At 34.3% G+C, this 27,089-nt stretch overlaps 6 protein-coding genes across 9 annotated transcripts; 2 read left to right on the top strand and 4 right to left on the bottom strand.

The window, feature by feature from the left end:
• Nucleotides 1-613: 613 nt before the first annotated feature.
• LOC121207727 (mRNA-decapping enzyme subunit 2) lies at nt 614-6,145 on the bottom strand. The gene is made up of 8 exons (XM_041078098.1): nt 5,689-6,145; nt 4,444-4,595; nt 3,796-3,923; nt 3,265-3,360; nt 2,494-2,646; nt 1,982-2,085; nt 1,822-1,889; nt 614-1,164 (listed from the first exon to the last, which is right to left on the bottom strand). Exons 1-8 carry the CDS (start codon nt 5,766-5,768, stop codon nt 980-982), a joined length of 966 nt encoding a protein of 321 aa, XP_040934032.1. The 5' UTR covers nt 5,769-6,145; the 3' UTR covers nt 614-979.
• Nucleotides 6,146-11,103: 4,958 nt separating this feature from the next.
• On the top strand, nt 11,104-13,934 carry LOC121207726 (uncharacterized). 4 transcript variants are annotated; one of them, XM_041078096.1, is made up of 4 exons: nt 11,104-11,512; nt 11,770-11,824; nt 11,934-12,330; nt 13,440-13,934. In XM_041078096.1, exons 1-4 carry the CDS (start codon nt 11,489-11,491, stop codon nt 13,729-13,731), a joined length of 768 nt encoding a protein of 255 aa, XP_040934030.1. In that variant the 5' UTR covers nt 11,104-11,488; the 3' UTR covers nt 13,732-13,934. The 4 variants fall into 4 exon arrangements, with proteins under 4 accessions (XP_040934030.1, XP_040934031.1, XP_040934029.1 ...); XM_041078097.1 differs by having other exon boundaries at nt 11,130-11,512; nt 11,934-12,255; XM_041078095.1 differs by lacking the exon at nt 11,770-11,824 and having other exon boundaries at nt 11,134-11,512; nt 11,934-12,255.
• Nucleotides 13,935-13,990: 56 nt separating this feature from the next.
• LOC121208106 (RING-H2 finger protein ATL73) lies at nt 13,991-14,410 on the bottom strand. Its single transcript, XM_041078606.1, has one exon. The coding sequence runs from the start codon at nt 14,408-14,410 to the stop codon at nt 13,991-13,993; it is 420 nt and encodes a 139-aa protein (XP_040934540.1).
• A 2,421-nt stretch (nt 14,411-16,831) lies between these two features.
• On the bottom strand, nt 16,832-18,491 carry LOC121208105 (uncharacterized). Its single transcript, XM_041078605.1, has 5 exons — nt 18,374-18,491; nt 17,812-17,873; nt 17,350-17,445; nt 17,051-17,205; nt 16,832-16,971 (listed from the first exon to the last, which is right to left on the bottom strand). The coding sequence occupies exons 1-5, from the start codon at nt 18,489-18,491 to the stop codon at nt 16,860-16,862; spliced, it is 543 nt and encodes a 180-aa protein (XP_040934539.1). The 3' UTR covers nt 16,832-16,859.
• A 4,737-nt stretch (nt 18,492-23,228) lies between these two features.
• Nucleotides 23,229-25,091, top strand: LOC121208104 (uncharacterized). Its single transcript, XM_041078604.1, has 4 exons — nt 23,229-23,253; nt 23,417-23,813; nt 24,608-24,688; nt 24,986-25,091. Exons 1-4 carry the CDS (start codon nt 23,229-23,231, stop codon nt 25,089-25,091), a joined length of 609 nt encoding a protein of 202 aa, XP_040934538.1.
• A 444-nt stretch (nt 25,092-25,535) lies between these two features.
• LOC121208102 (RING-H2 finger protein ATL73) lies at nt 25,536-25,952 on the bottom strand. The gene has a single exon (XM_041078603.1). The coding sequence runs from the start codon at nt 25,950-25,952 to the stop codon at nt 25,536-25,538; it is 417 nt and encodes a 138-aa protein (XP_040934537.1).
• Between the last annotated feature and the right edge of the window lie 1,137 nt (nt 25,953-27,089).

The raw sequence follows: 27,089 nt of genomic DNA, 5'->3' as shown, positions 1-27,089 counted from the left end.
ACCAAATTTACTATTTATATATTAAAATAATTATTTTATTTAATTAGAATTCAAATCAACCCAAGCCAATCGAAAACAAAAAAGAGTTTTTGTCTAAAACCCGACAACAAAAAAATGTTTTTGTCTAAAACCCAACTTCTGTATAGAAGTCGGGCCTACAAACCACCTAGTTCGTGCACTATCTCACCCAATATTCACTAGATCTATCTGCTCATGGATTCAATATTTCTTAAACCAGATCAATGGTGGTCGAATCGCGCACAGATTCAACTGATTTGATTAGAAGTTTCAAAAAATAATAAAAAAAGATTTTTAAAAAAAAACCCAATCCAATCAATCCATATCGATTCAAAATCCCTCTCCGAATTAGTATCTAATTCATCAGATTCAAACAATTGGATTCTTCATTTTCTCAAGTATTCATCTCCATCACCCATTGTATATAACATATCCTAATGACCATATGAAGACCTCATTTTAGAGTTTAAAAAATATATATTATAACGTATTCATATATTAGCACATACATATCCGATTCAAATCAGATAACATAGGCAATTAAGCACTAAATCAACCAAGTCCATGAATCAATTACATTAAAGAAACAGGGATCTTAATCGAAATGCTACTAAGAAGAGCAAATACAACATTTTGATAACAAGAAATCAACCAAGTGAGCAGCGGCTTTTAGCGATGTAGCTGTTAGCCGTACAAAGGGGACTATAGTATTTTAATATTTCACCAATCACCAGTTTTTGACTTACATATAACAATGAACAAGACCACAGCATACATTGCCACCAAAGGTTCTTTTTCTATACAGAATTTACATGTCAAACAAACCCCGACATGACCACAAGAATATACAACCGATTGGGGCGATGATGCTGTTTGGTTTTACAGGTGAACAAGTTCTAGCAACCAAAAGTCCCACCTATACCAACATAAAGGACGTCACAGTAAGAACTTGGTCTGATCTTCAGGTAGAAAAGCTACCTTCCAATGCTCTTAATACTGCTGCCGTATCAAATCTAAAGTTTCTGAAGCTCTTTCCAGGACCAGTATCAGGCGGCTTAGCATCGGATTGAAGCTTATTCGATTGGCTCTCTACAATCATTGAGTTACTTCCTATGGAACTGTTCTTTGCTTTCCAAATAGAGACCCCTTGCCAATTTGAAAAACTCGTCAGAAAACACACACTAAAACATCTCCAAGGTACCCGAAGTCTTTAGAGAACATATAACCTTAAGTAATTACACTACAACCAACTAATCAAAATTACAAGCGATATGCTTTTGAAAATATAAGGAGTCATAAGTAGATTAAGGTAAGGCCAGAATGCAAAATCACAGTGGTTGAGTTTAATTAATGACAAAGATAAGTACTTATAAAGCAAAACATGCAACGCTCATATCAAGCTCCAATTAGTGTTTTAAATTGGTTAGCTCAAACATCTTAAACAAACTGACATTTACATTTACGAATACTTTTATGCGATTCAATTATGAGCTATAATATCATTCTTCTGCCCAAACCAACCAACAGGTCACAGGCTGAATTCTGAGCAGTTATATTATCTTATCTGAATTTCACCTCTTCACATATAATCTCTCTACTAACGAAAGAACTGTTGGAGATGGAAAGAGTAGATTTGATTATTTTACTTTCTCCAACTGCCCTTGTCACTTAAGGTTCACAAAATCCCAACTCCTCCATTCACTCGACTACTTTTCCTTTTCATCCCCTTTTCTAGTCTTCCGTTGATAAGATAAACAAAAGCCTAATACTAATCACCTTCTAAAATAAAGGGAAGGGAAAAACCTTTTAGAGGCAAATCTGGTCTAGGAGGTAGTGGGGACGGATGCTTTGAAATCCATGATTTCAGAGATCTGCATACAGACATCATATATGAGCACTTTACTCAACAATTGAAATGCATGTGAAAATTAATCACAATGTAGTTGAAAAAAAAAATACTGACGCTAAGAATGGGGCCACCATATAAAGCTTTAGGCCAGTGATCCCACGAGATATTACTTCATTAGTTGCAGGCTGAAGATCATCAATCCGGTGCCATGCAATTTCCTGCAACCAGATAATAGCAGGCAGGCTGTCAACATCATTAATTTCTAAGAGATGCAATGTCTCAGATATCCTCTCCATCCCTTGGTAAAGACAGTTGTTTAAAGGACTCTCTTAATTTTTGTCATTTCCATAAGGCGGCAAAATACCAAGTAATGACAGGTAAGGCAAATGCCTAACATCTATAGTGGACAGGCATTAACCATTAAAAAAGCCCAAATGTGAAATTGCTCGAGGACTGAGCATTTTGAACACAAGTTAATTGGATAAATGCTCTGATGTTGCAAGGAGAAGTCAACTGCATATACAAGGGTTGCTTAAAACTGGAATTCTATCAGGCCACTAAATCTTTTGTAACCTTCCAAATCTTATGAACAAGTAATAACACTTATCAACAAAAGAAACACATACACTGATCTCCTTTTTCGTAAGTGGGGCAAAGGGAGTATCATCCTTTACGCCAGCAATTATATAGAGCCGCACTCTCTGCTGGCCAAATATTACTTCAATGTATTCATCTTTGTTTAGGAGAGCTGAAACATCGAAGCCTGTTTCTTCTAAGACCTGTATTTTCATTGGATGCACATCAACAATCACAGAAGTATAAAGAAAAAAGAGAAAACGGGAAACAAAGATTTCAAAGAGTAATCAGTAGTTATTTGGATTCCCTTATCATCAAAAACCAGATGCATCCCTTTTGGTGCCACAATATCAGCTCTATTATTTCTCCAAACAAGAATGGAAACATGCAGTGAATAAATTACAAGTAATGATTTACTCATACAATGGCTGCCTACCACTGATGAAGTTAAATGACAAATTTAATAGAGAGACTGGCAACCCTACTCTAGCTTTTATTTTTGAGAGGTAAATGAACCGATATGGGAAGTTAGTTAATAAAGTAATGTAGATTCCACATTTCTTCCTCATCTATGTCAGTTACAACTAAAGACCAAGATCATTCTGAAACAACCATTGACTCTGTAGCCATCTCCACCTAGTAGAGTCTAATTACAACCATCTGAAGGTCTCAAACCACGAGAATAGATTCACCTTGTCACAAGAGGTTAAACTATCAGTCAAAGGAAATACACTTCCAATCTGATTCTTTAGGAATCAGTTTCCAGCTCTTCAAAAAATAGCCAACAATACTAAAACCTAATCCATTATAAATAAGCTTACTTCTCGAATGGCACATGCATGGTCCTCCTCGTCTTTGTTCTTTTTCCCACGTGGGAAACTCCAGCTTGTCCCTTTCCATCCCTTCACTAGGATGCACTATTAATTGCAGCAACAAACACAAAGACATCATAGAATGAAAGTTCAGTAATTAACATCAACATATACGATAATCCTAGAAAATGTTATACAACCTGAATTTAATTGCAAAGAATAGCTTTCATTGAGTTCCACCAATTAGAAAACAACATTTGAATGAAAAACCCAAGAAATACAGTTGCACTAACACAAAATCTCCGATGAATTTATCAAGAGAGTGAAGAAGTGATTTAAAAAAAAAAAAAGATACGAGAAAAACTTCTGCTCTTAAGCACAAACACATGAATGCCTATGCCAGAAGTGTATTAGAGTTGAGCATAGAAGTGCAATGAAGTCAACTTGGGCAAAAAGCGAATTACTCAAAAAAGAAAAAAAAAAAGGAACACAAAGGTCAAAGGACTTCTTGTTTTTATCTAGCAAAAGGAAGAGACTCACCCGTTCATATGTTTCATCCAAAATAATTGCCCCAGTTACAGGAACTCGAACCTTGTAATCAGTGAAATCCTTAAAAATATCATCTATATGAGCAACATAAGGCCTTAAAACATCGCAGCTGTTAAACACTGGAACCAGTAAAGGAAATAGAGAATATTGATAACAGAGACAAAAACACAGACCATACTCAGTATGGAATAACAAAAAGAAATCAGAAAATGCCATAAAGATAATCTTCCAACAGTAAAATAAAATGTTAACTCAAAAAGAATTTAGACTAATACTACACTGAATAGTATAAACTCTTGCATTCAATTGCATCGAGGAAAAAAAGGATGGAATCTGAGGCCATCATCTTCAAAGAGAGAAGATATAATAAGCTCAAGCTCCAACTCCCTGTTAAAAAATATTATTTTTCCTTTTCCTAATAGTACAGATTCTATGAAATAGAAGTTCAAACTTCTGCAATCATAACATAAACTAGGGGAGTATATCACCTATAATAAATTCAATGAAATTAGCCAATCACAATATTAAAGTGTGCAGAGCTCACAAAATCATTATATAGAACCCATGCTTTTAAGTGGTGGACCCTTATTGATAACAACATATCACATAACAGTAAAAGATGCATAAAATATAGGATACATAAAGAGGTGAACTCCTTTAGGTTCAATGACTTCAGTGATGGATTTTTTTCCACTGTGTTGTCCTCATAGAACCAATGTGCATACTCCACAAGGAAAAGAATTCTCTCAAATGACTGCTGGTCCTCTTTTGGAACATTTAAAACAAACCGACTGCACAAAAATTATTAGCAGTAAGCTTTAGATAAAATCAAGAGGGGGAATAAAAAGAAAATGACAAGGATCTAAAGACTCTTAACCTTAAGCCTTATACTTATGATTAGTCTCACAAACAGCTACTACAAAACCAGAGATATCATTTAACCCGTTTAGTGCATTCCCCGGAACAGGATATACCATCTATATTGCCCTCTGACAAAAATAAAACTTTAATAAATAAATAAAATAAGGTATTTGAATTCAATCTTTTCTCTCAAAGTCAATATATTTTATACCAATTGAACAGATCGCACAATATTCAGTCTTTTTCCTCTTTTTTGAGATTCAGGATACAGTAACCGATTCAATAACATATGTGGTTCCAGTAAATAACTTATTTATCTTGTTATTAATCAAGGATTTCGGATATAGCTGGAATGACCCTCACAATTTGCAACTACAAATTTGTTAAGAAATGAGGCAATAACATCATCATTTGCTAGGATAGAAATATCTGCATGGATCACAGTTTGTTTCGATTAAACAAACATTTGAAATTACAGATCAAAGTTCCATAACTCCATGCTCATCAAGCAGGCTGGTAGCAGTACAAACTAACAACTCCACAGTCCCACTAAGTTTTAATCTATACAGTAATCTGCACACCACATTATTAGTCCCACTCACTAACAATCTTCAAAATACATCATTATCAATCTATCAACAGCAAAAAAAAAAAAAAAGTTATCCAACTAAAAATACATGGCCTAACAATATTTAACAAGGATCTGAACATTGAGGGTCTAAACACCAGCTTCTTCAATTAATACAAAGGATCAAGCTTCCAAATCAAATTATTTTTCTATCAAGTTCTAAAGCAATGCAATTAAGAATTCCCTATACCAAAATATGCAATATGAAACTAGGTTTAACTTTCATAATAACCTCCAAAACAGATATTTCCAAACAAGGAACATGAGCTAATAAACCTAACTTAACAATTTATTCTATAAAAAGCATTTTAAAAAAACCCAAGAACTAGTCAGAAAAACACTAGAACTCAAACATTAAATTATCGGTCAACAAAAGAAAAAGAAAAAGTTGAAACCTGCAGAGATCGTCAAGAAGCTCTTGAGGAGGAAGACCGTTCTTTAATGGCGCACTCGAAGACCGATGTAGACCAGACATAGCTCTTTCTAGTTTCAAAAAAGAAAAACAAAAAGAAGAAAAAAAGAACTAAAACCCTAACCCTAACTATTTCTTAGAGAAAGATCCAGAAGATTCTAATAGAAGCTTCAAACATTTATCGTAAATTCTTTTTTCTTTGGTTACTAAAGTTTATCGGAAAATGGAGATGGAAAGGTAGAAAGAGAGGTCCCGCCGGCCGGGATCTCTCAAGGGGGGATGGTGAGTGGTGACCCGAAAAAAAACCGTTTCTCCGCCTGCCTCTTTGGTTTGAGTGACCCCCTTTTTGGTGGATTTTGGGATTTTATATTGACCCGTTTGGTTTTTATGAACCGGGTTTTGAATTATGGGTTGAAACTGAAAACGATTTGGATATTCGCAAATATGTATTTATTATGGCCAGTAAGGTATAGATTGAAATAATTGGAAGAAATAAGAATAAATTATTTCTTTTGGCTTAATATAATATTTGGTACCTAAACTTGGCTTTTTTTCTAATTTGGTACCTATTCTTTTTTTGGTCCAATTTGGTGCCCAAACTTGACACTTTTTCTTAAGTTGGTACTTAAACTTTTTGGGAGGTCAAATTTGGTACCTAAACTTGACTCTTTTTCCTAATTTGGTTCCTAATTTTTTTTTGTTTAATTTGGTACTTGTCAAACGTTTTACAAATTACTCCAATATATTAACAATGTTATTTTTTTTATGAGATAGCATAAATAATCAATGTATGATCGATGTGTGACAAATGATATGATATTTTTTTTGTGTTTTATATGTTCAATTACTTTTAGTTTATTTATTTAATTAATTAATTTATTAATTAAAAGTAATGGATTTCTTTTAATTTGGGTTTTAAAAAAAAATTTTCCTTATTTAATATTAATTCGTTAAGCATATCTCAATTCCTATTTTTTTAAACATGAATTTCCTCTAATACTGATAATATTTTTGTAGCATAACAAAAAAATTAATATCGTTAGTGTTTTGCGTAATTTGTACAACATTTAATAAATTTAGATATCAAATTGAACCTAAAAAAAAGCTTAAATACCAAATTGAACCCAAAAAAATTTAAGTATCAAATTAGGAAAAAGCGTCAAGCTCAAGTACCAAAATTAAGCTAAAAAAAAATTAAATACTAAATTAGAAAAAAAGTACCAGATTCGGGTACCAAATATTACATTAAACTTTTTTTAAATTTCTTAAACTTAATATTTTTAGTAAGTGAAACATGAATTACTAAGTTGGAGATATAAGAAATGGAAGTAATAAAAGATATTAAAATAATAATATAGGCTAAACCACCTAAACCATATCGATACCTCAACCTTTTTTTTTTTTATAAGTAATACTTAAATTATTATTTTTCCCAAGTTAGTGTCTCCATTAGTTCTATTAAGTTTATTTAAAAAAGAAGCTTAACTCATAAATTGGACCTAAATCATATATTTTTCTCATTTTGGTACCTAAATATTTTTTAGTTACAAGTGGTACCGAAACTACTTTTTTCCCAAATTGGTACATTTGTTAGTTCAACTGTTAGTTAAACCATTAAATCATTTTTTTATAAAAAAGATAACCAATTAAAATTTGACATGTGACAAAAAAGATAAAAAAAAATATTATTTTCTCTTTATATATATATAAATATATATATTACCGTTTTTATTTTTTTCTTTCTTTGAAATCAGGAGATGACTGAATCAATTAAGTCATCAGTTCTCAACTTAATTAGTTCTTCTGGTTCAATCAAATAAATTATTAAAAATCATAAAAATAAAAAAAATTTATTTAAATAATAGAGGAAACCAATTTAATTGTTTTCTATCTTGGTTTAACTGACCTATATCAGTTTATAAAACAATCAGTTCAATCTTATCTTCGGACCGATACCCCAATCGATTTTCAGTCCAATCAGTTTGACTAGCCATTTCGGTTTGGTTTTAAAAATACTAGTTTTGATCAATAAAATAAATTTTCCAGTCTTGTCAAGAAAGCAATGAAGTTCAAAAACAGAATTAATCGCTAGCATATTAATCTCAGGAGGACGAACTTCGAGCCATCACTGATATTGTCATACATTATAAAAGAATAAGGAGAGAAAAAAAAAGGAAAAAAGAAAAAATAGAAAGAGAATGTAAGAAAATAAAAGAATTTAAAAAATATTTTTAAAAATTTAATGACATGACTAGACTTGATTATGGGCTGGGTTACTCATCTAGGCCTAATGACCTGCCTAAAAAATGAGAGGGTTTGTGTAAAAATATAAGCCCAAAAAATGAGTTTGGACAAAAAATAAGACTCGTTTTCTAAATGAGTCAAGCCTCAAGTAAGATTTTTTGGCCTGAGCCCAACTCGACCCGAATAAGCTTAAACTTTTTCCATTGTTGTTTTGTTCCTGTTATGTTGTTGTTTTATTGTTGTTAGGTTGTTGTTTTGCTACCATTTTACTATTATATTGCTACTATTTTGTTTTTATTATTTGGATATTGTATAACTCTTCTTTTATTGTTAATTTTGCTACTATTTTAGAGACATTTACTTGTTAAGTTGCAACTATCTTAATGCTATTTAAATATAAACACTTTTTTTAATGTATTTTTAATTTGTTGGGAAATATATATTTTAATGTTTTAGTGTATTTGATGTATTATGTTTTTTAAATTTGTTTTTATATAAAAATTCTAAAAAAATTAATGCGGGTGGGTCGAGTATGACTTGGGTTTAGCATTTTTAATCTAAGATGGGTTTGAACAAAATTTTAGGCCCATTTTTTAAGGGTCGAGCAGAACCCGAACCTAAAAAACGAGCCTATAATATTCTTCAACCCAACTTAGCCCATGATCAGGTCTAGACGTGGCAGACTATTATTGACTGGATTCTTTTTAACGAATATAACAATTTTGTGTAATATGGGTAACTGAACGATAGTTTAGGTACCACTTGTGATAAAAAAAAATTGTTTAGAGTCAAAATGAGAAAAATGCATAATTAGGTAGCATTTTATAGATTAAGCATTTTTTTTAAATAGATTTAAGAGTTTGATTAATAGAGATATTAACTTAGAAAAAAAAATTTAAATACTACTTGTGTCAAAAAATTAAATACCAAAATAAAAAAAAATTGTATAACTTAAGTATCAATTTGTGAGTAAAGTGAATAACATATAATTATTTTAACTAAAAATCCTTTTCAATATTTTATTTTTTAAAATTTCTTTTACTTTTCTAAACTTCTTTTTGCAATTAAAAGATATATAATATTTGTCGACTGAGTCTTAGTTTAGTTGGTATTAATATTGTTATCAGTCTAGGAGAACGTAGATTCGAGTGCGTTGAAGCGCATTATTCTCTAATTTAAAGGTTAGAGATAGATTATAAATACTTTTAAGTATCTCCTCTATGTATATCTTTTTTTACAATTAATAATTAATAATTAATAATTAATGTTTTTCTGGTTACAGTTATATATAAAAATAGAATATTCCATGATTAGAAGCTTTTGTCTCTTCTAATTATATATAAGTAAAATAAAATTAATTCTTTCGGTAGGAGTTGGTTGAAGTACATCGAATAATATCAAAATTAGAATGATTCATTCATTATCCAAGTTGAAAATAATTGGATTTAAATATCACCCTTTTTAGCCCTTAAAAGTTAATTAACTTTGTCAATGTGACATACATATTGACAACCACGTGAATGTCACTTTAGTAATTAATTAATTTTCTTAAAATTTAAATATTCAAATAATATTTTTAAAAATATTTAAAAAGTATAAAATATTTTGTAATTTTTTTAAAAATAATTAATTGTTAACGTGGCATACACACGGATTGCCATGTGGACGCCACATCAACAAAGTTGATAGACGTTAAATTTTCCATCAATTTTGGGGTGATTTGATAATAGTACAAATTCAAGGTTTAAAATAGATAAAATATTAAATTGAAGGCTGAAATGACTTTTTTTTTGTAAAATTGAAAGGTCAAATAAGTAATTATGACTTGTTTGTAATTTCACATGCATGACATATTTGGTGTAATTGGAGCATGAGAACGAGAATTAGAGTAATTATGCAAGTAATTACAAATAACATCCCAATTACACTATTCAATTCTTAGCTGAGAGTGAGACTTAAAATAATTGTGTAAGTAATTACAAATAATTACATTGTGCTTGACCACCATAGAGTAATTAGATGGAAGAATAATTACTATGGATGGTAGTAACTACATCCTATCGAAATTACAATAAATTATAATTTGCTAACAAAATGTAATTATATTGTAATTCTTTGTGTTGTATTTGGTAGTAGAAATTGTAACTACACAGTTGCATAATTTAAATTTAAAAAATATTAATTATTATAAAACTTATTAATAATACTTAAAAGAAAAAAATTCTAAACAAATATCAAAATTAAAATCAAATCATTGTATGTAATATGTTAGTCCAAGAAAAAAGTTGACAATACAAGTACAAATAAAAATAACAAGAAAGTAGTTGACATTGGCATTATTGCTAATGCATGAAAACTTGGTTTCGAGTGTGCTGAAACATGTTTATTCTTTTTTTTAGATTAGATTGAGATGGCGATGTTAATATGGGGAATAAAACCTTAAAATAACAAATTTCCTCTTAATTATATTCCAAACATTTCAAAGTTTCAAATTAAAAAGTTTATAAATCGTCTTTAGTGTTTGTGTGTAGCTTTATCTCTTAAACAGTATCGCATCTCATCATATGATATAAGAGAATTTTTTTATATCTACATAACTAATTTTGTGGATTACCATATACAAATTTTAAACTATTTTGGGGTCTCTCCTAAATAACATTTCTTAACACTCTATTATTTGAGGTGTAAACCTACTTTGTAATCCTTTAATTATAATAGTTTTTATAAACTTAATTTACATCAGACTTATGTTAGAGTGTCAAATATTATACTGCATGAGAAAACATTACTTTTTATTTAAATTATAACTGATAAATTAACAGATCAACATAATTATTAATAAATATGCAAATAATTAAAGTGAAAAAAGATGTTCGCCAAAAAAGGAAAGAAATAATTAAAGTAGAAAAAGGGTTAAAATTACGAATAATGCCGTAAATTAATATTATTTGAATTAAATTGAATTGATTGAATTAAAAATTAATTAAAATATTAATTTAAAAAATTTAAATTAATTAAATTAAAAATTGATACCAATTAATTAAACCTGTTAAAAACCGAATTAATTATTTTTAAAAATTTTTAATAATAATTTAATATTCAATTCATCCCATTAAACCAATAAATAAACTAGTTTCACCACTTGTCGGATTTAAAAAACATTGAAATAAACAGTGAATGAAGGGAGAGTGTCAGCAAACCACACAAAAGAACAAACAAATTTGTGTCCAAAGATATTCATAGCATTACTTTTGCTTACCTTTTGTCTGTTTGTTAACAAAATTCCTTTGCTTCCTTCATACTTCAATTCATTCCCTTTCTCTTCCCCAACAATCAAAGAATCTCCATACGTTAAAACAGAGACAAGGTGAGGTGAAACGAAAGACAAGCAAGTCTCCTAGAAATGCGGAGCTTAACATTGGGTACTTCACTTACACTGTCTCCATCATCATCAACCCCAACACCTTCCTCAAAATCTCCTCTTTCCCTTTTAATCAAACAGCCTCCACCCTTTTTCCCTCCTTCTCCCAGGGTTTCTAATGAATCATCAATCCCCAGATTTGGTAAAGATTCTGTCTTTAATGGGTATTTTTAGAAATTTTTTGATGAATAGGGATTTAACCCATGTCAAAGATTATTCCTTTCTTTTGTTTTTCAATACAAAAATTGGGTTTTTGTCATTTGTCTACGTGTGAATTTAGTTGTACATGAAGTTATTGGATTTGGGTATTTTTTGTTCTTTGCTATGAATTTGCCAATTTGCTTTGACTATAAGTGTCCTCTTTTATGGAATTTATGAATGATTCCTTTTTTATGGAAGGTTGGTAGTGATGGAATCTGGGTTTATTTCTTTTTTTTGGCTAGACATTCAACAGGTATTTCATGTTTGATTGTCTATTATATGGATAAAAAGAATCATAAAAGTGAAATTGCTATGATTAGAGGTCATTTTTGTTGAGAAAGGTGGATTATATTTGTTTGTAGGAGCATGTAGAGCTACTCAAGTTGTCGATCTCTTTCCGACTGTGTCTCCCGAGATTGTTGTTCGGGAGGCACGGTTAGAGGATTGTTGGGAAGTAGCTGAGACTCACTGCAGCTCGTTCTTCCCCGAATATTCCTTCCCTTTGGATTTCGTGCTACGAGTTGATAGACTGGTGGGGATGTTGTCTGGATTCTCTATTCCTCCTGGTTGCCGGAGAACTTGTTTGGTTGCTGTCATTGGTGGTTCAGTTGGTGATACGTTTTTATTTGGAACTGAAGATTTCAAAATCGGAGGTTTCGACGGAAAATTCAGTCTTAATAAAGGGTATGTGACTGGTATATTAACTATCGATACCGTTGCTGATTTTCTTCCTAGAAAAGGACCACTTCGACAGAGAAGGTGAGTGTAATTATTGGCTGCTCTTCTATACTAGTTTAATGTCATTTAATACAGACATGCCACTTGAAACTTACTCTATAAGAAACTTGTTTCGTTAAACTTTAACTACTTAGGATGCAAAATGACAGTCTGAAAATTTTCAGTTTTATGTTTGCGTAAATGCAGCTCATCAAATTTACCATAGCTTTGTCTTTGTTTCTTTAATTTACATTTTGCATGTCACCCCATTAATGTTATCAATAAACAACTTACATGTCCTGTCTTTGGAATCCATTAACAACTTATGAACAGTGTGTTCTAGTTCGAAATAAGGCTTTCAGGACCATTAGCAGACTATTTTAGTCCAACCTTGTTTGCTAAACCTAACCCTTTGTCTACCCCTTCATACCAAAATGCCAGGAATGGAAAAAGACAGGTTTTCTCCATTTTAATCGGTTCTTTTTGTACTGAGTTTTTCTTTTTCAGCTCATAAGCAATGAGAGTCCAAGTGAACCTAGCAAAGTTTCTACATAAATTATGTTGTCTTTCCATTCTCGATATTTTCATTTGGTAACGTACATAGAATCAATAGTTGGTAAGGATGCCTGGTGTCGGTGTCTTGAAAACTAAATTTCCTGCACAATGCCAGAGGTTCATTATTGAAGAATGGTTCTATGTGACTATTGATGCCTGTTAAAGCCTACGGGGATAAGAGAACTCATTTAAACCTCCTTTCTCCGTTAATCTTATTTAGTGAAAGTAACCAGAGTTTTCTGGCTAGGACAGAAAATATTCCGGCAAACGTTTGTGAGAGGGCTGAAAAACAGACAGTGAGGTGAGACAGCATGAACCTCTGTCAATTCACAGTTCTTAACTCGGGGCCTTATATATCACCTCGAGTTAAGAGGGCTGAAGACAGTTCTTAACTCAAGACCTTACGTATTGGTGTTCTGCAGATGATAGAGTTCCAGTTTTAAGCAATTATAGTAAGATTAGACCTGCTGGACGTTGTTACCATTATATATCGATGTTCATTGTTTTGTTCATTGAAGTCGACTCTTTACATGCAGAAAGTACTCTAATTATTAATCTTGTGATTATTAAATAACACACTTGTATCTTTATCACAGGACTGGAATTGCATACATATCAAATGTTGCGGTCCGGGAGAGATTCCGTCGTAAGGGAATAGCTAAAAGGCTCATAGCCAAGGCTGAAGCTCAAGCGAAGAGCTGGGGCTGCCGTGCCGTTGCATTGCACTGCGATTTGAACAACCCTGGTGCAACAAAACTGTACAAAGACCAGGGTTTCAGATGCATTAACGTGCCCGAAGGAGCAAACTGGCCTCAGCCGAAGACCGCACCCAATGTGAAGTTCAACTTCATGATGAAGCTTCTAAACACCCCTAGTACCACTGCATAAATTCTTTCACAAACATTGAAAAAGAGAACCGGATAAAACTCATCAAAGATGCAAATATGTAGGATGTCTGAAATTAGTTGTATATAATTTGAACATGATGGGATTCGCTTCAAATATTTGTAGTTACTGTATTTATTATCTGTGAGTGTCGGTTATAGATACGTTTAATCTTTTCTAAATGAATTTCAATATTTAAAGAGTAATCATATCCTCATACTCATGTCCGGATAAATACTTGAAAATAATAAAAAATACATGGTTACATGGTCGAACCACGACAAAGGGGGCGATGCGAGTTCTTAACCAGCCATTCATCTATGCAAAGTTGATGATACAGATGGTTGCAGTTTGTAAGAACCCTACAAGAATCTCCATCTTTGAACTCTTCTAAGCATCTGACACACTCGGTGCAACGCGATTCAGTTCCTTCTTCGTTCTTGTACTGAACAGCGGTCTCGACCATGATCAGCCTTGAAGCTTCTTTGAGCTGCTTCTGCAATGGTGGTCCTTGCATGCCCTGTTCAGCTATCGGATAGTTAGACACCCCAATTTCGGGATCTCGGTTGGAAGAATCCATGCGAAAACAAAGGACAACCATAAGTATCATAATCAGTACAATAATGAGTGCCCATAATGCAACCAATGCATACATGATGATTAAACTCATGGTGTCTGCCATGGTGAAAGATTTTCGTAATATTCTAAATCAGATGACTTGGATCAAGTGGTAAATAGGGGTTTTTTTTATAGGGATCGTTTCCTAATCCTTTACTTGCTAGGAAAGTAATATTTTAATCCAATAATGTTAGTGTTATACAATTATTTATATATCTTATATGACTTTAATATGGATTAGGATAATGTTAAATGTTATTTTTCAAGGCATTATTGCATTTTATTTGTTTAGACTTTATTAGTAATATCATACATCAATCAACACCTAATTAAATACCATTAGTTTTTATATCTCTAATCAAATCTCGAAATAATCCTAAACCCTAAATATTTTATTTTATTATTATTTTTAATTAATTTTATTTATTTATTTAACATAAAGAGTTGGAATAATTAGGGTTAATAATTTACTTTAGCGTCGTTATTATTTAATTAAGTGGAATAATTAAAGTTGAAAGATTATTAAGGAGAAATTGATTTCATGTAGGGCATTACTTTTCTTAAACATTGGTCTAATCTTGTTCCAAGTACCTACATTCTTCTAACATTTGAAATATACTCTTATTTATTTTTAATTTCAAGAATTTAATCTTTATATTTTTTTATTTAATAGTTAAAATTTTATTTTTTTATTTAATAATTAAAGTATAGCTGACCTTCTATTAAATTAGATTAGGTGACACTTTCCATATGCTAAATAAGCAAATAAAAATATTGAATATGAAATTGTAAGGTTTTTGGTTTTAAATGAAAAATAAAATATTCCATACTAATGGATTCCGGTCCATTACCGTGGATTCCAATGCACGAGATCTTGTAGCTCTTATCAATGAGGCCCTATCAATTAGTATTACACAAAAGAAATCAATTATAGACACTAATACAATTAGATCTGCTCGTCATAGACAAACTTGGGATTTACGATCCTAGGTAAGAACAGTTCAAGATCATGAGATCCTTTTCTATCATATAGGAACGGTTGTTGTACAAAATGTACTTATAAGTGATTGCCCCTTAGATCCTATATCTATCTATATGAAGAAAAAATCATGTAACGAAGGAGATTCTTATTTGTACAAATGGTACTTTGAGCTTGGATTTTGAGTTGTTCTGCTGAATCGGTCACTCAAGACCTTTGGTCACCCGAACTCGATGAAAAAAATGGGATCGCTTCATATGGGTTTGTTGAGAATGATTCTAATCTAGTTCATGGCCTATTAGAAGTAGAAGGCGCTTTGGTGGGATCCTCACGGACAGAAAAAGATCGCTGTTAGTTTGATAATGATTGAGTAACATTGCTTCTTCGGTCCGAGCCAGGGAACCCCTTATATATAATGCAAAATGGATCTTATTCTATCGTTGATCAGATAAATCTTTATGAAAAATACGAATCGGAGTTTGAAGAAGGGGAAGGAGAAGGAGTACTCGACCCGAAACAGATAGAGGAGAATTTATTCAATCACATAGTTTGGGCTCCTAGGATATGACACCCTTGAGGCTTTCTATTTGATTGTATCGAAAGGCCCAATGAATTAGGATTTCCCTATTGGGCCAAGTCATTTCGGGACAAGCAGATCACTTATGATAAAAAGGAAGAGATTCATGAGAATGATTCCACCTTCTTGCATAGTTTTAAATTCATGTAAGAATTTTTTTTTGGTTTTAAAATGCGACATGATTTATTAGCAGAAGTTATTTCAAAATCTTATCAATTAGGATACTAAATTTTTGACATTAAAAATAGAAAAAAACTAAATTTGAAATATATGAAGAAAAAAGTATTTCACCAAAGTATCCGAATGCAAAATAAATATAATTCAAATTTAATTATAAATATATAATATTAATATTCTATAATATAGTGAAACACAACAACATAGGAGTAAGTAAAACCATGGATGTTACTGTTAAGATTGGATATGTACATATGTATATATATCTTCAGACTTATCTCTATTATTGTTTTCAGGTAACATCCCTCCTCCAAAAAAAAAAAAATACAAACTATCTCAACCTCAAAACTACAATGATTACACTAGCAAGCCAACTCATAGCAAAAGAGGCTGCCATTGGAACACAATACTCAAATGCTGAAAGGCACGACCCATTCAGTGTCATTAAGGTTGGGAAAATTTGTCTAAAGCAGATGTGTCCAATGCTTGAAATTCCTTCACTGCAGCAGCTACTTTGAGTCCGAGTTTCACTGCATCTTCATGGCTTGGCGCCTACAACACGTGTTGTTCATAGTAGTATCAAATCAGTTAATTACAATGCTTATGACAACTTATGAAATTCTTTGCATACTACATTCATACCTCGATGTTAAGAGGAAGGGCGGGATCATGAAGTGAAAGCCTAAGGAGAAACCACCCTCCGAACCCGGAAACTCGAACCTGTTTTCAAAGGGAGTTAGCAAAACCTGTTTCCGTAAGGTGGTGAAAGAAAGCCTATATCTAACTTCTGGTTATCCCTTCATAGTTCACAGGTGCTTTCTGAAGCTTGGGGTTTGAAGCAATGGAGTTTCCCAAGTGTTGCAGCACTGCTTCTCCGTATTTCCGGAAGGATCTGTGAGGTTCTAACAGTCAGCAACTTTAACAGAAATTATGCGGACATAAAAAGATCAGAGCAATATAGTGCACCATACCGTCCTTTAAGATCGGGATGATTCTGATTAATCTTTATTCGCAGCTCCACAGCAATAGCTGGTTCCTCCAGACCCTCGACCAGATCGGTTAAAACTTTGCTTCCAACACCTTTTCCGGAAGCCCTTGTTGAAGCAAGTTTATTTCGGAGTTTGACCTGCACTCAGCAGAAGGTCAAATGGAATTGTATGAGATGGACAAGTCGATGTGTATATTAAGTCAATGTTTTCGTTGATATATACGGGCCAACCTAATACATGCAAGAATAGGCCTCTCTGCAACATAAAATTAAACAGCTTACCATCAAGTATGCCCCATCATCAAGCCAGTGATTCTCTTTCAGATCTCCATGGCCACTGGTTTCTATAGCTAGATGTGATTCCTCTCCAATAGAGTTCTGTCAGTAATTATTTTAGTTCAGTACAGGTAAGAAAGAACTGAAAGTTCGACGAGATGATGGGCCATGGTGTAAATAGTTGACAAGGATCTTCGGTACCGAATGATAACATGATTAAGGATGGATATTCTAAAGGATGAAAACATATAAAGAATTTCATCAATGACTAATGTTGGAAAATAGTGTCGATTAAAGTCTATCTACATTTGTAAATGGCAATGGACTAATGATCAGCACTAGTAATCGGGCGAAATCATTCATGCTAAGTTGTTGATATCCCATTCACTTATTTCGATAGCACTCTACCAACGGAACTATAACTGATATAAATATTGAAAAGCTAAGGTAAAAGAATATGAAACTTACCAATCGAATAGCCCCGTCAATGACATTCTTATAGCCTCTTTTGCATCTATGGTGCTTTCCCCCTAAAAGAAATTGTTGAAGTAATGGTCAGCATGCAGCAACCAAGACTATCGAAGGCACTACATGCAGAAGCTGCTGGTTCTTCTAGTCAGCAAGCTGTTTATGTTTCATTTTGTAATTTTAAGTTAGAGTAATGTAACTTAGTTGCTTTATAACTATGTTAGGTTTATGTTTGATGTAATTTTGATGTTGATTGAGCTGATAAATCAGCTTTGTTTATTTGTTCAAGCTAATTAGCACAAGTTACTATGTGTATTAGTGGTAGTAGGTGAAGTTTAGGTCAACCTACTGTTTTGTCAAGATTGTAAACTTGTTTTATGTATTGGCTTTGTGCCATATTCAGTTTAAGGAATGAATTCAACAAGTTTTCATCCATATTCTCTCCGTTTTTAGTTTTGCTTCAAAATCCATTTGAGTTTTCTGCTTTGTTTCTCCTACAAGTCACGAGACTTGCTCGACAAGCATTCTGTTGAAGCTTGCTGCTGTTGCACTTAGATCCAACAATTGGTATCTAGAGCCATATTCTTAGAGGACCTGTTGTAGTTCAGTATCAAAACGATGGCATCATCAGGTTTTTCACCAGCTTCACCACCTGTCTTCAATGGAGAGGGCTTCAACATTTGGGCAGTTAAGATGAGGACTTACCTGCAGGCATTCGACCTATGGGAAGTTGTTAACTCAGATGCTGAGCCAGCACCTCTTCGAGCTAATCCAACAGTTGCTCAAATAAGGCAACACACTGATGAAAGAACAAAAAGGCACAAGGCCATGTCATGCATACAGAATTGTGTGACAGATGTGATCTTTATGAGGATCATGGCCTGTGAAACACCAAAGGAGGCTTGGGACAAGCTGAAAGAAGAATTTCAGGGGACTGAGAAAACAAGGCAACAACAGCTGCTCAACTTGAGAAGAGATTTCGAAAATCTCAAAATGAAAGAGGAAGAAACAGTTAAGCAGTACTCAGATCGGATTATGGCTGTTGTAAACAGCATAAGGCTCCTAGGAGAGCAATTCAGTGAAGCTAGAATGGTTGAGAAAGTCATGTCCACTCTACCAGAGAGGTATGAAGCTAAAATTTCATCCCTCGAAGACTCAAGGGACTTGACAACTATCTCCTTAACTGAGCTAATCAATGCCTTGTATGCACAAGAGCAAAGAAGAGCCAGCAGACAAGAGGAGCACCAGGAAGGGGCTTTTCAAGCCAAAGAAGCCTCGAGCATCAAAACTCACAAAGGCAAAAAGTTCTGGAAAAACAGGCCTAAGCCTGATGCTGCTAGGAGCAGTGACCAACTCTGCAGACATTGTAAAAGAGCTGGTCATCCAGAAGATAGATGTTGGTTTAGACCAGATGCAATATGCCAACACTGCAAAAAAAAAGGCCATGTTGAAAAAGTTTGCAAGAATAGAAGCAAACCAAGACAGAATCAATTTCAGCAACAAAAGGTAGAAGCTCGAGTAGCTGAAGAAAGCAGTGATCAAGAAGAACATGTTTTTGCTGTGTCATGTGCAGCAAATCAGAAGAAGGGTTTAAAGGGCTGGCTTCTAGACAGTGGGTGCACAAACCACATGTCACCAGATGCAACTATCTTCAAAACCCTGGACAGAACCTGCAAAACCAAAGTAAAAATTGGAAATGGTCAGTTAATTAATGCTGAAGGAAGAGGAGATGTGCTGATTCATACCTCTACAGGTGGCAAAATCATTTCAAATGTACTTTTGGTACCTGAAATCGATAGGAACCTTCTCAGTATAACTCAACTACTTGAGAAAGGTTACTCAGTTGTTTTCAAGGAGAAAGAATGTCAAATTTTTGATCCAAGTGGATCAAACCTTATAACAGTCACCATGACTGATAAATGTTTTGAAGTAGACTGGCCAAATGACTTACATTCAGCCTGCATAGCCTCCACTGATGACTCAAGACTCTGGCATCAGAGGCTTGGACATACAAACTACAAATCCATAGCCCGCATGGTCAATGAAGGTCTGGCAGAAAATTTCATCGATTCAGTGAAGAATGATGAGCTTTGTGAGATATGTCAGCAAGGAAAATTGGCAAGATTGCCATTTCCAACAAGCACAACATGGAGAGCATCAGAGAAGCTCCAGCTTGTGCATACAGATGTGTGTGGACCAATGAAGACTGAGTCTCTCAAAGGAAGCAGGTACTTTATTCTATTTATTGATGACTTTACAAGATACTGCTGGATTTATTTCCTAAAACAGAAATCAGAAGTTCCATCTGTGTTCCTGAAGTATAAAGCTGCTGTTGAAACTGAGTCTGGTTGCAAACTTAGAGCAATGAGGTCAGATAATGGAACTGAGTACACCTCAGCTCAGTTCCAAGTCTACTGTGAAGAAGCAGGTATCAAACACCAGTTGACTAATGTGTATACACCCCAACAGAATGGGGTCAGTGAAAGGAAAAACAGAAGCTTGATGAACATGGCAAGATGTCTTCTGTTTGAGAAGAATTTGCCCAAAACTCTGTGGGCTGAAGCTGTTAACACAGCAGTTTATCTCCAAAACAGGCTCCCAACCAAGGCTCTGGCTGAGAAGACTCCATTTGAAGCCTGGTTTGGGTTTAAGCCATCACTGGCTCATCTCAGAACCTTTGGTTGTCTGTGCTACACACAAGTTCCAGCTGAGAAGAGAAGCAAGCTAGATAAAAGAGCTCAAGCAGGGATCCTGATCGGCTATAGCTTGGTTAAGAAGGGCTACAGAATCCTAGAACCTGCTACAAACAAGATATTGGTTAGCAGGGATGTTGTTTTCAATGAAAAAGGACACTGGAATTGGGAGAAGGCTGAACCAGAGGCAGTGGCTGAAGATCTGGCAGTAGACCAAGTTGAAAATGATGAAAACACACCTGAAATGGATGTAGATGATGTTCCAATCAGAGGCACTCGATCACTGGCTGATGTTTATGAAAGAGCACAAGTGGCTACTGTTTGCTTTGAAGAAGCAGAAAGCCAGGAGGACTGGAAGCAAGCAATGATTGAAGAAATCAGAATGATTGAAAAGAATCAGACCTGGAGTCTGGTTGATAGACCAACAAACAGGAAGATTATTGGTGTCAAATGGGTTTATCGAGTAAAGAACAATGCTGATGGTAGCCTAAACAAGTTAAAGGCTAGATTGGTTGTGAAAGGCTTCAGTCAAAGGTATGGATCAGACTACCTGGAAACCTTTGCACCAGTGGCCAGGCTAGACACTATTAGACTGCTAGTTGCCTTAGCAGCACAAAAACAGTGGCTGATACACCAACTTGATGTAAAATCAGCATTTCTAAATGGATTCCTTGAAGAGGAGATTTATGTGGAGCAACCTCAAGGTTTCAAGGTGTTTGGCAAGGAAGAAATGGTGTACAAGCTCAACAAAGCCTTGTATGGCTTGAAACAGGCTCCAAGGGCCTGGTATAGCAGAATAGATGGCTATCTGACCAGTCAAGGATTTGAAAGAAGTCTTAGCGAGCCAACTCTGTATGTTAAATCAACTAGTGCTGAAACTCAGCTCATTGTCTCAATATATGTCGATGACCTACTGGTGACAGGAGGAGATCATGAGATGCTAAGCAGCTTTAAAGTCAAAATGCAACAGCACTTTGAAATGTCAGACTTGGGATTGATGTCTTACTTCTTAGGCATGGAAGTAACTCAAGCTAAGAATGGGATTTGGCTAAGTCAAAAGACCTTTGCTATGAAGGTTCTCAACAAATTCTCAATGGAGAATTGCAAAGCAACCAGCACACCAATTGCTGTTGGAGAAAAACTCTCGAGCCAAGACAAGCATGAAAAGGTTTGTGAAACAACCTATCGAAGTCTAGTTGGATGTTTGTTGTATTTGACTGCTACTAGACCTGACATAATGTATGCTGTGAGTCTACTCTCGAGGTTTATGCATTGTTCAAATGAAAGTCATTTTAGAGTTGCAAAAAGGGTTCTAAGATACATCAAAGGAACTTTGTCCTATGGAATGCAGTTTACCAAGGCTGAGAACTTGAAGCTAGTTGGATATTGTGACAGTGATTGGGCTGGTTCCTTGGATGACATGAAAAGCACTACAGGTTATGCATTCAACATAGGCTCTGCTATGATTTGCTGGAGCTCAAAGAAGCAGGGAGTAGTGGCTCAGTCGACTGCAGAAGCAGAATATGTGGCTGCTGCTGCAGCAGTCAATCAAGCCATATGGCTTAGAAAAATTTTGAAAGATATCAATCATGAGCAAAAGGAAGCAACTGAGATAATGTGTGACAACCAATCAGCAGTTGCTATTGCAAAGAATCCTGTTTTTCATGGAAGGACCAAGCACTTCAACATCAAACTTCATACAGTTCGAGAAATGGAGCAAGCTCATGTTGTTAAGCTGATACATTGCAGTTCTGAAGAGCAAATTGCTGATATTTTAACAAAAGCACTAAGTGTTTCCAAGTTTCAACACCTGAGAGCTAATATGGGAGTTTGCAACATGCTAACCAAGGAGGAGTGTTGAAGTAATGGTCAGTATGCAGTAACCAAGACTATCGAAGGCACTACATGCAGAAGCTGCTGGTTCTTCTAGTCAGCAAGCTGTTTATGTTTCATTTTGTAATTTTAAGTTAGAGTAATGTAACTTAGTTGCTTTATAACTATGTTAGGTTTATGTTTGATGTAATTTTGATGTTGATTGAGCTGATAAATCAGCTTTGTTTATTTGTTCAAGCTAATTAGCACAAGTTACTATGTGTATTAGTGGTAGTAGGTGAAGTTTAGGTCAACCTACTGTTTTGTCAAGATTGTAAACTTGTTTTATGTATTGGCTTTGTGCCATATTCAGTTTAAGGAATGAATTCAACAAGTTTTCATCCATATGCTCTCCGTTTTTAGTTTTGCTTCAAAATCCATTTGAGTTTTCTGCTTTGTTTCTCCTACAAGTCACGAGACTTGCTCGACAAGCATTCTGTTGAAGCTTGCTGCTGTTGCACTTAGATCCAACAGAAATTGATACTGAGTTTTCTCTAGAAGAGGCAAAGCAAGTATATACATGTCAATTCCGTTTGTGTCGTGCCAAGTTTCTTTTCAATGAATGAAGTAAGTCTGTCTGAAGTCACACTGTCAATTTAGTATCCTAATTGATAAGATTTGGTAAAGATTCTATCTTTAATGAGTATTTTTAGAATTTTTTTTATGAATATGGATATAACCCATGTCAAAGATTATTCCTTTCTTTTTCTTTTCAATACAAAAATTGGTTTTTGGCATTTGTCTACGTGTGAATTTAGTTGTACATGAAGTTATTGGATTTGGGTATTTTTTGTTCTTTGCTATGAATTTGCCAATTTGCTTTGACGGTAAGTGTCCTCTTTTATGGAAGTTATGAATGATTCCTTTTTTATGGAAGGTTGGTAGTGATGGAATCCGGGTTTATTTCTTTTTTTGGCTAGACATTCAACAGGTATTTCATGTTTGATTGTCTATTATATGGATAAAAAGAATCATAAAAGTGAAATTGCTATGATTAGAGGTCATTTTTGTTGAGAAAGGTGGATTATATTTGTTTGTAGGAGCATGTAGAGCTACTCAAGTTGTCGATCTCTTTCCGACTGTGTCTCCCGAGATTGTTGTTCGGGAGGCACGGTTAGAGGATTGTTGGGAAGTAGCTGAGACTCACTGCAGCTCGTTCTTCCCCGAATATTCCTTCCCTTTGGATTTCGTGCTACGAGTTGATAGAATGGTGGGGATGCTATCTGGATTCTCTATTTCTCCTGGTTACCGGAGAACTTGTTTGGTAGCTGTCGTTGGTGGTTCAGTTGGTGATACGTTTTTATTTGGAACTGAAGATTTCAACATCGGATGTTTCGATGGAAAATTCAGTCTTAATAAAGGGTATGTGACTGGTATATTAACTATCGATACCATTGCTGATTTTCTTCCTAGAAAAGGACCACTTCGACGGAGAAGGTGAGTGTAATTATTGGCTGCTCATACTGACATGCCACTTGAAACTTACTCTATAAGAAATTTCGTTAAAAATTAAACTTCGACGGAGAAGGTGAGTGTAATTATTGGCTGCTCATACTGACATGCCACTTGAAACTTACTCTATAAGAAATTTCGTTAAAAATTAACTACTTAGGATGCAAAATGACAGCCTGAAAATTTTCAGTTTTATGTTTGCGTAAATGCAGCTCATCAAATTTACCATAGCTTTGTCTTTGTTTCTTTAATTTACATTTTGCATGTCACCCCATTAATGTTATCAATAAACAACTTACATGTCCTGTCTTTGGAATCCATTAACAACTTATGAACAGTGTGTTCTATTTCGAAATAAGGCTTTCAGGACCATTAGCAGACTATTTTAGTCCAACCTTGTTTGCTAAACCAAACCCTTTGTCTACCCTTTCATACCAAAATGCCAGGAATGGAAAAAGACAGGTTTTCTCCATTTTAATCGGTTCTTTTTGTACTAAGTTTTTCTTTTTCAGCTCATAAGCAATGAAAGTCCGAGTGAACCTAGCAAAGTTTCTACATAAATTATGTTGTCTTACCGTTCTCGATATTTTCATTTGGTAACATACATACAATCAATAGTTGGTAAGGATCCCTGGTGTCGGTGTCTTGAAACTAAATTTCCGGCACAAGGCCAGAGGTTCATTATTGAAGAATGGTTCTATCTGACTATTGATGCATGGTAAAGCCTATGGGGATAAGAGAACTCATTTAAACCTCCTTTCTCCATTAATCTTATTTAGTGAAAGTAATCAGAGTTTTCTGGCTAGGACAGAAAATATACCGGCAAACGATTGTGAGAGGGCTGAAAAACGGACAGTGAGGTGAGAAGGCATGAACCCCTGTCAAGTCACAGTTCTTAACTTGGGGCCTTATATATCACCTCGAGTTAAGAGGGCTGAAGATAGTTCTTAATTCAAGATCTCATGTATTGGTGTTCTGCAGATGATAGAGTTCCAGTTTTAAGCAATTATGGTAGGATTAGACCTGCTGGACGTTCTTACCATTATATATCGGTGTTTATTGTTTTGTTCATTGAAGTTGACTCTTTACATGCAGAAAGTACTCTAATTAGTAATCTTGTGATTATTAAATAACACACTTGAGCATCTTTATCACAGGACTGGAATTGCATACATATCAAATGTTGCGGTTCGGGAGAGATTCCATCGTAAGGGAATAGCTAAAAGGCTCATAGCCAAGGCTGAAGCTCAAGCAAAGAGCTAGGGCTTCCGTGCCGTTGCATTGCACTGCGATTTGAACAACCCCGGTGCAACAAAACTGTACAAAGACCAGGGTTTCAGATGCATTAAGGTGCCGGAAGGAGCAAACTGGCCCCAGCCGAAACCGCACCCGATGTGAAGTTCAACTTCATGATGAAGCTTCTAAACACCCCTACTACCATTGCATAAATTCTTTCACAAACATTGAAAAAGAGAATCGGATAAAACTCATCAAAGATGCAAATATGTAGGATGTCTGAAATTAGTTGTATATATTTTGAACATGATGGGATTCGCTTCAAATATTTGTAGGTACTGTATTTATTATCTGTGAGTGTCGGTTATAGATACGTTTAATCTTTTCTAAATGAATTTCTATATTTAAAGAGTAATCATATCCTCATACTCATGTCCGGATAAATACATGAAAATAATAAAAAATACATGGTCACATGGTCGAACCACGACAAAGGGGGCAATGCGAGTTCTTAACCAGCCATTCATCTATGCAAAGTTGATGATACAGATGGTTGCAGTTTGTAAGAACCCTACAAGAGTCTCCATCTTTGAACTCTTCTAAGCATATGACACACTCGGTGCAACGAGATTCAGTTCCTTCTTCATTCTTGTACTGAACAACGGTCCCGACCATGATCGGCCTTGAAGCTTCTTCGTGCTTCTGCAATGGCGGTCCTTGCATGCCCTGTTCAGCTATCGGATAGTTGGTTACCCCAATTTCATGATCTCGGTTGGAAGAATCCTTGCGAAAACAAAGGATAGCCATAAGTATCATAATCAGTGCAACAATAAGTGCCCATAATGCAAGCAATGCATGCATGATGATGAATCTCATGGTGTCTGCCATGGTGAAAGATTTTCGTAATATTCTAATTTAGATGACTTGGATGAAGTGGTAAATAGGGGTTTTTTTTATAGGGATCGTTTCCTAATCCGTTACTTGCTAGGAAAGTAATAGTTTAATCCAACAATGTTAGTGTTATACAATTATTTATACATCTTATATGAGTTTAATATGGATTAGGATACCGTTAAATGTTATTTTTCAAGACATTATTGCATTGCATTTGTTTAGACTTTATCAGTAATATCATATGTCGTAACCATTTTTTTGAAAAACGGGAATCGACTTGGATTTTGAAAATGAACACAAAAAAAAGGGGAGTCGCCACTGATCCTTTTTTTACTAGGTGTGATCGGGTCACCTCGTTACAGTGGTTGTTTTTAATAAATAACTTGATTTATTTAAAAAAACAACTTTGGTCTACGCAAATCAAGAAAACAGGTTCGGGGGTCGGTTACGCATGAGGAAGGATTAGCACCCTCGATACGCCCAAAATTGGTACCTAGTTGATTAATTAGTGTCTTAGTGCCGAAGATTGAAAACTTGGAAGACTTTTGAAATATGATCCCTCTTTGTAAAGAAAATGCTTAAATATTAAAGACCTTTTCGTCTCAAAATATGAAATGTCATATTCAGTGAGTTAGGACACAACGTCTTGAATCTTCGAGAGCGAGCTTGTCTTTTATAAAATCTGTGTATTTTATTAAAAGGGTATTCGATTATTTAGAGTAAACGAGAGAAATCGAAACCCAGTAAGTTAGGGCACGTTTTCTCGAATTCTCAAACACCGAATATTGCCTTTATTCCAAAACAAATTTTTATTTCGAGATGACAAAATGTCATACCCGGTAAGTTAGGGCACAACACTTCACATCTTCGAGAATAAGCATTTTTCAAAACTCGTATAGTGATTTAAAAAGAATATATTCCGTTATTTAGGTTAAATGAGAAAAGTCGAAACCCAGTAAGTTAGAGCACGATTATCTCGAATTACCTAATACAGGATATTGCTTTTATGAAAGAATTGTTTGAATATATTGAGTGACAAAATATAACGTGATTTATAAAAGCAAATTTTGGTATTAATAATAATGTATAATAATGAGTGTGACGATATCAAAAATAATAATGTGAGCAATT

This window comes from Gossypium hirsutum, chromosome A10 (assembly GCF_007990345.1).
Source record: "Gossypium hirsutum isolate 1008001.06 chromosome A10, Gossypium_hirsutum_v2.1, whole genome shotgun sequence".
NCBI lineage: Eukaryota > Viridiplantae > Streptophyta > Magnoliopsida > Malvales > Malvaceae > Gossypium > Gossypium hirsutum.
This window is presented reverse-complemented; position numbering and strand designations above follow the sequence as displayed.

Excerpts from the sequence above, each read along its gene's own strand:
- LOC121207727 (XM_041078098.1), bottom strand. The coding sequence starts at position 5,768 with ATGTCTGGTCTACATCGGTCTTCGAGTGCGCCATTAAAGAACGGTCTT. Across the intron at positions 4,596-5,688 it reads CTTCTTGACGATCTCTGCAG|TCGGTTTGTTTTAAATGTTC; the intron begins GTTTCAACTTTT and ends ATTTTTGTGCAG. Across the intron at positions 3,361-3,795 it reads TGGATGAAACATATGAACGG|TGCATCCTAGTGAAGGGATG; the intron begins GTGAGTCTCTTC and ends TGCAATTAATAG.
- LOC121207726 (XM_041078094.1), top strand. The coding sequence starts at position 11,353 with ATGCGGAGCTTAACATTGGGTACTTCACTTACACTGTCTCCATCATCA. Across the intron at positions 11,513-11,933 it reads ATCATCAATCCCCAGATTTG|GAGCATGTAGAGCTACTCAA; the intron begins GTAAAGATTCTG and ends ATTTGTTTGTAG. Across the intron at positions 12,331-13,439 it reads GGACCACTTCGACAGAGAAG|GACTGGAATTGCATACATAT; the intron begins GTGAGTGTAATT and ends TCTTTATCACAG.
- LOC121208106 (XM_041078606.1), bottom strand. The coding sequence starts at position 14,410 with ATGGCAGACACCATGAGTTTAATCATCATGTATGCATTGGTTGCATTA.
- LOC121208105 (XM_041078605.1), bottom strand. The coding sequence starts at position 18,491 with ATGTTGAAGCCCTCTCCATTGAAGACAGGTGGTGAAGCTGGTGAAAAA. Across the intron at positions 17,206-17,349 it reads ATGATGGGGCATACTTGATG|GTCAAACTCCGAAATAAACT; the intron begins GTAAGCTGTTTA and ends TGCTGAGTGCAG. Across the intron at positions 16,972-17,050 it reads CATCCCGATCTTAAAGGACG|ATCCTTCCGGAAATACGGAG; the intron begins GTATGGTGCACT and ends AGAACCTCACAG.
- LOC121208104 (XM_041078604.1), top strand. The coding sequence starts at position 23,229 with ATGAATGATTCCTTTTTTATGGAAG. Across the intron at positions 23,254-23,416 it reads TGATTCCTTTTTTATGGAAG|GAGCATGTAGAGCTACTCAA; the intron begins GTTGGTAGTGAT and ends ATTTGTTTGTAG. Across the intron at positions 23,814-24,607 it reads GGACCACTTCGACGGAGAAG|TGAAAGTAATCAGAGTTTTC; the intron begins GTGAGTGTAATT and ends AATCTTATTTAG.
- LOC121208102 (XM_041078603.1), bottom strand. The coding sequence starts at position 25,952 with ATGGCAGACACCATGAGATTCATCATCATGCATGCATTGCTTGCATTA.